The sequence below is a fragment of the Etheostoma spectabile genome, chromosome 23 (assembly GCF_008692095.1).
Source record: "Etheostoma spectabile isolate EspeVRDwgs_2016 chromosome 23, UIUC_Espe_1.0, whole genome shotgun sequence".
NCBI lineage: Eukaryota > Metazoa > Chordata > Actinopteri > Perciformes > Percidae > Etheostoma > Etheostoma spectabile.
In genome coordinates this window covers 448,050-458,226 of record NC_045755.1, presented here as the reverse complement: position 1 = coordinate 458,226, position 10,177 = coordinate 448,050, and the positions used below count along the sequence as shown (strand labels likewise).

The 10,177-nt window shown below is 40.3% G+C and overlaps 2 protein-coding genes across 2 annotated transcripts in view; both read left to right on the top strand.

Annotated features, from left to right (window-relative positions):
* Positions 1-2,705, top strand: part of tmbim4 (transmembrane BAX inhibitor motif containing 4) — a gene marked incomplete at its 5' end in the record, with an annotated part of 9,882 nt that extends 7,177 nt beyond the window's left edge. Inside the window, 1 exon segment of the mRNA XM_032505710.1 lies at positions 2,263-2,705. Within this exon segment, the coding sequence (XP_032361601.1) occupies positions 2,263-2,469 (207 nt within the window). The 3' untranslated portion in view covers positions 2,470-2,705.
* A 4,655-nt stretch (positions 2,706-7,360) lies between these two features.
* lemd3 (LEM domain containing 3) overlaps positions 7,361-10,177 on the top strand; it is a 17,188-nt gene continuing 14,371 nt past the window's right edge. Inside the window, exon 1 of the mRNA XM_032505707.1 lies at positions 7,361-8,756. Within this exon, the coding sequence (XP_032361598.1) occupies positions 7,418-8,756 (1,339 nt within the window). The 5' untranslated portion in view covers positions 7,361-7,417. The remainder of the gene's footprint in view (positions 8,757-10,177) is intronic.

The following is a 10,177-nucleotide window of genomic DNA, read 5'->3' as shown; positions in this document are numbered from 1 at the left end:
ACTGGTAAACCTTGAGACCGACGTATAAACGACTGATATCTGTTGAATTTTCTTCCCGTTACTCTGTCCTCTGTGACTGTCTACATCTAGAAACTAAGCTGCTCGATGCAGGGAACAACTCGGACTGGCACATGAGCAGACGGGGGTTTACGGAGCGGTAGATGCGCTATATAGCTTGATAGCTTGATCACGCAAATTTGATTGTGGGAAGTCAAAATTGTGATTATAATTTGATTAATTGTGCAGCCCTTGGTGTTGGTATGGGTTGTTATAGAAAGTCATATTGTCAGTCAGGAAACTAAAAGTCAAGAGTTAAGAGTCAGTGTCGGTGGGGGTCCGGGGCCCAGGGGAGGGGTTCAAACAGTATGTGTCTGGGATGATAAGGATTGGCTACAATCTTTACTGCCCACCTCAGCCTCCTGGAGGCGTACATGTCCTGGAGAGATGGTAGATCCAGCCAATCACCTTCTCAGCAGAGTGGATGATATGCTTCAGTCGGCCCTTGTTTTTAGCAGAGGCAGCAGTGTGACAGATGGTGATGGAGCAGGTGAGGATGATGGCAGTGTAGAAGTGCACCATCATTTTCTTTGACAGGTTGAACTTCTTCAACTTTTGCAGGAAGTACGTCCTGTTTTTTGACAAGGGAGCTGATGTTCAGCTTTCACTTGAGGTCCTAGAAGATGATTGAGCCCAGGAAGCGAAAAGACTCCATAATGTTGACCATGGAGTCACCCAGGGTGATGGGGGCGGGTGGGGCTGCGTCCTTCCTATAGTTTGTACCATGCATTGGTGTCTAAATGACTAATGTGAACAAAAATCTTTGAAGCTTTTCCAGTATTGGTCCCTTTTTAATTAACCAGAAACGACTCTAAAATTTCCATAAGCAATACTTGCATGTAGAAAGTGTTACGGGAATGACACAAATCGGCTCTTAACATGTCTAGGACAGTTTATTTCCTGACATTAGGTGTACTTTTAAAGAGAGGACTGGCTGGCATTGGGTTGTGTTTGGCTTACATTCAGACAGCAACACTGGCTAGCTCCAACTGAGGGCTAGCTATGAGCACCAGCCCAGACAGCATCCGTTGACAGTTTTTTTATTGTTGGTTGGTCCAAAAGAAATAAATCTGGAGGTAGTAGGCGTTCAGTCACTATCAAATGTTTCTCTTAAAGTGAAATGTTTCTCCGATGTCAAGTCAGTTTCACAATTGTTCAGCACCAAAATCTTTCCTGAGGACCCTGCTACCCAGCAGCCTTATCACACCTGAGCCACTGGGTTAATTGCTAAGCCCCTCACACTACCAGCCGGCCAAAATAAAACGAAGGGACTACTAATGTGAGTAATAAATGGCACACTGCTCACCCTAACAAAAGCCAGGGTTTATTTTGTTTTTCAACTTTGAATGAAGTGTGTTTTGCAATGATAAAATTACTAAATTGCTTTTTTTAAATGGATTCTGGTAGGTTTGGTGATTAGCAATTGTGGGGTTTCATCTTTTAACAGATTGGTTGGCCTAGGTGGGATCCTTTCTATAATCTTGTAAGACACAGAATAACTATCTGAGCATGTCAGTGGCAAAACTGCACTTTTAGTGGACATGAATTGAATGCACAATTGTCCATTAATGTTACATTGCAGCCTGTTTTGCCACTGCCGGCTCCAGCTGTCTTGCCTAATACTGGACCAAAGATTGTTGTTCCCATTAGTCACCTAGACACAAAAACATGGAAATAAGGTACAGGTTAAAAAAAAAAAACCTTTTAATTGACTGTATGACTGTATTGAAGTCCACTTACGGGGTTGCTCCGGTGACGCGGGAAATTCCGCTAGATGCATGTCTTTTCACCAATTTCCGATTCCTTTCCTTTCCTTTGTGTTGGAATTTTAAATTCTGGTGGATTTCTGAGGACTATGGTTAACTGCTCCTCAGATCTCTGCATAGTAAATTGAGACAGCTAGCTAGACTATTTGTCCAATCTGAGTTTTCTGTTGAACTAAAACTACTTTTGAACGTACACATGTTCCACCAAAACAAGTTCCTTTTTGATTTTGTCTTAACTTCTCAAATAATTGCCCAGCCTAAGAGTGGACGCTGTGGAACAGGGTTGTCCACATACTTGTGGCCATTAAGTGAATAACACTGATATTCTAACTGTTAAATAGCCTCTGTACCTCTGCTTGGCAGCCACCTTACATCAAACACTATAAAGAAAAGCCTTTAATCTCAGCCCTCCTTCATGCTGACTCTGTTCTCTCTGCAGCTCTTCTTCAACAGTGACAGCACAGAGCTGGTCATGGCTGGAGCCGGGGCTCTGGTCTTCTGTGGCTTCATCATCTACGACACCCACCTGCTGATGAAGCAGCTCTCTCCTGAGGAGCACATCCTGGCCTCCATCAACCTCTACCTGGACATTGTCAACCTCTTCCTACACATCCTGCGTGTCCTGGATTCTATGAAGAAGCACTGAAAGCTGTAGGGCCACTTTAAACTCCGCTCAGTGGAAACACACAGATATGCCTGTGCTGTGATTACCCAGTATCCATGTGAGTGTCTGTCCTGAAGTTTACCAAAACTTTAATTTTAGATAGGTTGTACCGAATGTCTTTTTTTTTTCTTCTTTTTTTTAACCTTCCAAGCTTCTATTGAGGTTTTCAATTGAAGTTTTGAATGTTTGTCGCCATATTTTAGGACGTCATCGCACCTTAAAAAAAATCCTCAATTTGAAAAAAGTGATTCCCGGATTAAATAAATTGTTCTTTTTTTTATCAAATCAATAATGTCTTTTTTTGTAAGGACTTAAGTAATTTACTAAAATAGAGTTAGATTTTATGATTAAATCTTATTTAAGATGCTGTTTGATTGCTGCAAGGCCCCCCATTAATACAGATGTTGGCTGTGTGGCAAGCAGGAGAGCAAACCGTTTTGTGGCCCCAGTAAAAATGTTGTTTTTGAAAGGCTGAAAACCAACAAATATGGATTGAAGCAGAATATTTTGTCAGATAACTACATGTTATTAATTTTCACATTTATCTTTTTCAATACATTTTAGATTTTTGGACTTTACAACGCTCTGGAGTGGAAATGTTTGGATAACACGAGTCAGAAATAATCCTATGCAGCCACTACTGAAATCTAATTCTAAATAGAATAGGCTAATTCTAATAATATTAGTGTAGTCTAACCTTTATCTGGTTTAAACAGAATGAATAGACATGCCTAAAATAAAAGCTGTGCAGCATTTGAATGCTGATTTAGAATTTGAATGTTAAACTTGTGAATGAAGCATCAAACTAATCGGTACAGCCCTAGATTATAGAGCGGAAACCTAACCTGTCTGTGCCTGGTGAACCCCAGTGATCTTTACAGGCGTCTCTGCACTACATATTTCTGCTTATCTCACCCATTATCTACTTTTTTGTAGCTAATAGAGCTTTTGTAAAGTAAAATTAAGTAGTTATATATCAGTGTTTGTAACCAAAATGCACTCATCAGAAGTCACAGCCATCTGAGTGACTTAAAGGTACACTACTTGATTTGATATAGCACCCACTAGCATTGCCCAAGTGACCTATTTCCAACTCACCTTGTGTTTTTGACACTTTCCAGTTCACTCAGTGAGCCGCTGGACCGCAGAAAAGCTACTTACTGCGTGAGGGAACATCATTGGTCGGTTGAGTGTTGGAGTTTCTCCATTGGTCATTGGTCTTTCAAAATGAATAGGCGTGACAGTGTTTCCACTGATAACGTCTTTATCTCCGTAATCAATCATCAGATCCAGCTGCTGTAACAGCTTACAGCACATATTATTGTTTAGAACAAACAGCTGTAGAGAGTTTTCCTCAGAGGGAACTTTTTTTCATCTGGGATTTGTTGTTTTTTAAAGTTTAGTTTCGAACACAAACAATCTTGTTCACAACATGTTGTAGCCACACTTCTACCTTAACTGTAATTAAAAATGGATCTGCCGTGTAAATTGTGGCCTTCAGGGTAGTGCTACTAACCTTCCTGAGAGACCAAGCTTTATTTTGGAGTTGCTGGCATCAATACCATAATTGCTAGTTTTAAAATCAACTTTATCATGTTGTACAATAATTACACATATCACCAAAGTAATTGCCCACAGTGACTGAAATAGCACAATAATACTTTTGATGAGAAATACAGAACAGCTGTTTAAAACCGAATTAATGTATTGTTGAATTTATTTAAATAAAGCAGTCCTCATTATTTGACTCTTAACCATGTTATGATTTGCTACTTGAATCCACTTTTTAAAACTTGGAACACTTTAGAAAAATGCAGATTGATATTAAAAATCCAGGAATTTACATTATAGACACTTCCACTAACTATCACTAAGAATTTGGCCACATTAAAGCACATTGAGCATACACGGACAGCCATATGCTAGGTTTCCACCAAGTGTTACACTGTCAACAATATTTTTATTTTGGTTGAATATCAATTGAGCAATGTAACTGAAACGGGAGGAAATCATGCATTTGTTGGGGAATATTTTCAGTGGCAGATTAACCCACATTTTGTGCTACAGTGTATGCAGGATTAAGTCAAACTAAAGTGCAACGGAGCTCTAGGGCACAGAAAAATCAGATATATCACGTCATGATGTTTTTTTTCATGGGTTTGGTTGACAAATAAAATGAATATAGTATGTCACATGTCTTATCCTTTAAAATATTTAGACTAGTAAGTACTTTATATTTTCAATGGAAGTACATGCCCTGCCCTAGACATGTTTTGTGCAGTGAGTTGTGGGACATTTTGTCATACGAGGCACTAGTGGGTGCTCTAACAAATTTAGGAAGAATTTTTTTTTTTCAACAGTATTTCTCAGTAGGGTTTCATATTTATCATTCCACTGATTTATTCTGAAACTGAATTTATTGTTGAATGTTTTCAATGTTGTCAAAAATGAGTGGTTTATATTCCATCAGTTTCACTGCACCCCTCTCATGTTCTGTATCAGGAAGATGACCCGTTGTATATTCAGTGTAATAATATTAATATGTTATTGTACATATTGTAATTCTTTAAATGTACAGTTTAGTACTGAGGTGCTTGTTGGTGAAGAGTGCAATGTAAAGGTTTTAGAGAAATGCTACGTAATTCCTGAGTAATCTCAAGCCTAGGGTTATGGGTAAATGTTATGAAGGCCTTGCTTCAACTGTTCTTAATGAATGATTTAACACAAATACCACATGTAATGTTTTTCATTTTCAAACTTCAGTTGTGCATGTCTTAAATTAGCTGTAATTTACTCTTGGTTTTGAACTGGACAAACGGCACATTTCTGTCTTTCTGTCATTTTGTTTGTTTAGTTGATTGTGGTTTATATTGCTGGTCCCCTTTTGCCTTTTAACTACTGTAAACTCTGTTCAACATTCTTATGGCGTTGCCACAGTCATGTGAAAATAAAGATTGCCATATGTTCCAAATGGAAAAAGTATGGGGGGAAAACTATCCGAGAGGTACTGGACATATGGATTTCTCTTCTGGAACATCTTTTAGCTATATGTGCAAAGGTTTTCATACTGCCGCAGAGCAGCAGGAAAATTCATTTAGCATTACAATTATAACTTTTGTCTCGCTTTTTTTCCCCCGAACCTTTTAAATTAATTTTATATTTTTTTCCGAAAGAATGTGGAGGGCATACTTACTGGCTTCAAAATATTAATAGGGGTGAGAACTTTCACTCACATAGGGCTGGGTACCAAATTCAATACTTTTTAGGCACAGAGCAAAATCCGGATCATGATTCAATACCCAGGGTGCACAGCATAGTCAGTTAGCCAATAAGCGTGTTTCTACCAAGGTCCAATAACGCACAGAGACTGGTTCGTAGTAGAAGCTGCAAAATAAATAAAGGATTTGTGCTGTAATTTTTTTTTGTTAAATGGGTTTTTATAAAATTGTTATTGAAAAAAAAGTATTTTTCAGGAACCAGTATCAAAGTCACTGTATCGGTAATGGTACTGGTACCGGAAATACTTTAAGGATACCCAGCCCTTGCATCTGCATATGAGGGAGATACTAGGTACAATAATTGTGAGTACAAACATTGCCTTTTTAAATTGCTTAAAAATATGCCTTTTAATATTAATAAAAGGGGAAAGCATTTCTTAACAAAACTCAGCTGACATACCCAATTAGACAATTAGCGGCACTGTAGTCTCGCATTGCCAGACCTTCCTCCACAGCGCGTGAAGCTAAGAGAAAGTATCTGGATGAGGATAAAGCCATTAAACATTTGCAAACAGAAAGGCACTTAGAGAGTGCAGACCTCCACCAAGGCATGCCCATTTTTCACAATGTTAATGGAATGTGAATATTCTCAGTCTGGAACTTAACTTACCAACACCACATGAATGAAGCACATACACCTTATCTCACAATGTTAATTAAATTGAATTATAATTTGTGTATCTGTCCCTTGTTTTGGATCCTCTAACAGACATGATTGATTTATTGATTGATTGATAAACATGCTGCCCTTGACCAATCTGTGGTGCATGTTTCACCAAGTCATTTCACAGCACATGGGTGACATGACAAACAAAAATTCCCAGACATCCATTTCATCGTTAGTTTATAGAAAAAAAAGATACATTGGTAAAGTGAATATCTAAAATGTACATTAGTTAGTTACACATTGAGTTGAGTCAAGACACAAAACGTCAATAGAGAAATACTATGATGAAATACAAATTAGATCAAATGTGAAAAAGGATAGGATAAATACAATTTATAATACATATACTAGTAATATAAGCAGATTGATAAAACATATGAAACAAATTGTAGAAAACTAAGGTGCAGAGAAACCTTAAGATTTATTTGTATAGTTTGTTTGATTGGCAAAATAATCATTGTTTTCTCAAGAACATTGCTACTTATAAACAAATTATTGAAAAAAAATGTGTTTCTTAATCTTTACACGAAAAAATCTTAACAGATTAATAAGGTATAGGATTATATGCACACATGTCTGGTGTATTTCTCTTAATTTGTTGGGAATAATACTTTGTATGGAAGTAGCCATGTTTTGCCACTGAATGTCACTAAGTTCCACACATTTTCCACGTGGAGTACTGTTGAAAAAAATCCTTATAGGTTTATTATTGCAGTTATAGCTTTTTGGTAGGCTATATTCCATTTAAAAAAAAGGCCAATTCTGATATTTGCACACACAAAAAAAAAGATTTTTGCTACAGCTGCTCACGCTGTAGAATCACTCTAGGAATATCATGTATTAGCCTTTGACAGAAAAAAGAATTACAAGACAGCTAACAAATAACTTATAAACAGCTTTTGACTTTGAACGCAGCCCAGTTTGTCTACCACTTCACCCCTACGTCATTTCCGTTACACAACCTTCTCAGAGAGTTTTGTTCAAGATGGCGTCAACGCAGTTAACGGATGAGGAGCTTTTCTCAGAATTAAAGCGCTTTGGATTCACTCCAGGCCCGGTTACCGAAAATACTCGCCCGGTATATTTGAAAAAATTGAAGAAGCTTCGGGAAGAGCAACAGCAGCGGGGCTCTAGATCGGGTAAAACGCGTAGCAGCGGGGCCATCAACAGCACCACTGGCGGAGGCAACACGGCGGGATCCAGGCCAGCCAGCCATGACGTCACGCACCTGAGCTCCAGCAGGAGACCGGGCAGGAAGTCCTCCGTCCTCGGCTTCAGCTCCGACGAGTCTGACGCTGAAACTCCACTGAAAAGAAAAGGCCTCAATCACAGCAGTAGGGCAGACCGAAGCTCTGGTTTCCCACAACAGCTGAAGATAAGGCCCGTTACAACGCCGACTGTAGCTACCAAGAGTCAGTATGGCGCTACGAGTACGGTAAATAGCAACAATTCTTCCCCGGGTCCGGGTGGACAGAGAAGTGTCTCGTTGGGCTGGGGAATTCGTGCCAGATCCAGCCTTGAGGCTGAAGGAAGGGATTGCGACGAATCTGGAGACGACGACGATTATGATGGGGGAATGGAGAAGAACTCTCGCTCTCTGAATGGTTGTGGGGCGTCTCACTTAAACACTAGCAAGCTAGCTGGGGATTACTCAGACTCGGATGAGGAGGAGGTTGGGGGCCTTGGTGTCGGAGACAAACGGCGGGATAGGTTGGAGCCTAGACGGAGCCACCCTAAAGCGGAGTTTCCTTCCCACGTAGTGGGCCGAGGGTCTCAGACGGGAGGGGCAGCCAGACAGGTCAACCCGCCAGAGAGTCTAAATATGGTGGGGGGCCGGAGGCAGGAGGGGGATAAAGACGAGAGAAGGGAATCGGACCCATCGGGAATCTTTCGGAGCCACAACTTTCCCAGGAAGTCCATCTACGTGTCCCTCACCGAGAACCATGGAGCAGAGGCCGGGAAAAATAACCACGTCGACGGCGAGGACGGCGACTCTAGAAGCAGCAGCACTAGTAGGTTCGCCATTGGGTTGAGACCGCGCTTCTCCAACTATAGCAGCCTGTCCCAGACCTACAGGGGCAACCACTCCAATAACACCGCTCCCAACCACTCATATAGCCAGGCAGTGCTGAAGCAGAAGCTGTCCGTTCCGGAGGATGAGCTGCTCCAGCAGTTTAAAAGGGAGGAGGTTGCCTCCTCTGGTAGCTTTAGCGCTCACTACCTGTCCATGTTCCTGCTCACGGCAGCCTGCCTCTTCTTTCTGCTGCTGGGCCTCATGTACCTCAGGATGAGGGGCACTGGATCTTCGGAGGTGGATGGAGTCAGTAAGTATCTAACACGTGCAATTTGAGCTTTTCCGTAGTGCAAAAATGTTGTGACTGTTTGACAATAATTGCAAAAGTGATGTAATCCATGTAATCTGAGCAGCCGAATACGCATGCTGTGGAGCCTCGACTACAGCTGCCCATTATGGCAAAAAAAACTAAACAAAAGTGTCATTCAGTTTTGTCATGACAAGTTAGGGTTCATGTGTCATGTTCATATTCATGACAATGTCATGTCACTCTTATTGGGTGGCAGTTGCTCAATCCTTAGGGGGTTGGGAACCGGAGGGTCGTCAGTTGAAGTCCCTGTTCGGAGTGTGGCTTGGTAGCTCGAGAGATGCCACTTCACCTCCTGGGCACTGCCAGGTGCTCTTGAGCAAGGCACCGTACCCCCCCACCGCTCAGGGTGCTGGTCCAGCTGACAGCCCAGTCACTCTGACATCTCTTCATTTGTGCATGAATAGGCCTGTGTGTAGTGATTACTAATAAAAAAGTGTGTAAATTGTAATTTCCCCACTGGGGATCAATAAACAGTATGAATTAAATTACAAATTAAATTGTGTAGATACCTTCAAGTATCTACATAGCGCAAATGCTAAAAGAAAACAGTTGAGCAAAAATATCTTAAGGACTACTTCCGAGCCTAATATCTTTATATAAAAAACTGCAGTGTTTCCTGGCACAAGACATCAGCCTGATATACCAGGCAGCTGGCTAGCTAGCCCAGCTACCCAGTTATATACTTGGGACAGATTAAACGACGTGATCACTGTTTACTCCTTACTCCCCTGGCTTGTAACCAGTGACAATATCTTGTCAACAAACGCAAACCCTGAGCCCAGATCAGTGTGCACCATCCTATTTTCAACCTATCCTTCTTTCAGGTGAATTCACTACATTTGCTTTTTAATAGCCAGAGCCAGCTATTTGACAGGAACATAATCTACCCAGAGGTCAACAGTAACTTTTTTCCCCAAGGCCTAAGTGGAAAATTTTTGAAGAACTTTAGGGGCGCAATGAAAATGTATCAAACAATGATTTTCTTTGATAAAAGGAATACAAGGAGACATTAACAAGCAAAGTGATTTCATTAATTTGAATAGAAAATATACCAGGTTTTTAATTATTTCTGCTTCAAACTATATTTATTTAATATTTTGTAATTATTTGCACTAAAGGTGCTCCGATCAGAATATTTGGGGCCAATCACCGATTTCTGAATTGCAGTATTGGTTGACACTAATCTCCAATCACCGGGTCTATTTGAAGCCTTCATTTTATCATGTTGTATATTTATCATATATTAATTTAATAGTCTTGACAACAATGTACAATATGTATTAAAATTAACAGAAGATAATGTATTGTGAATTGTCAACTGTTTACGTTTGACAGGAAACGTTCAACATTCTACTTCCTCT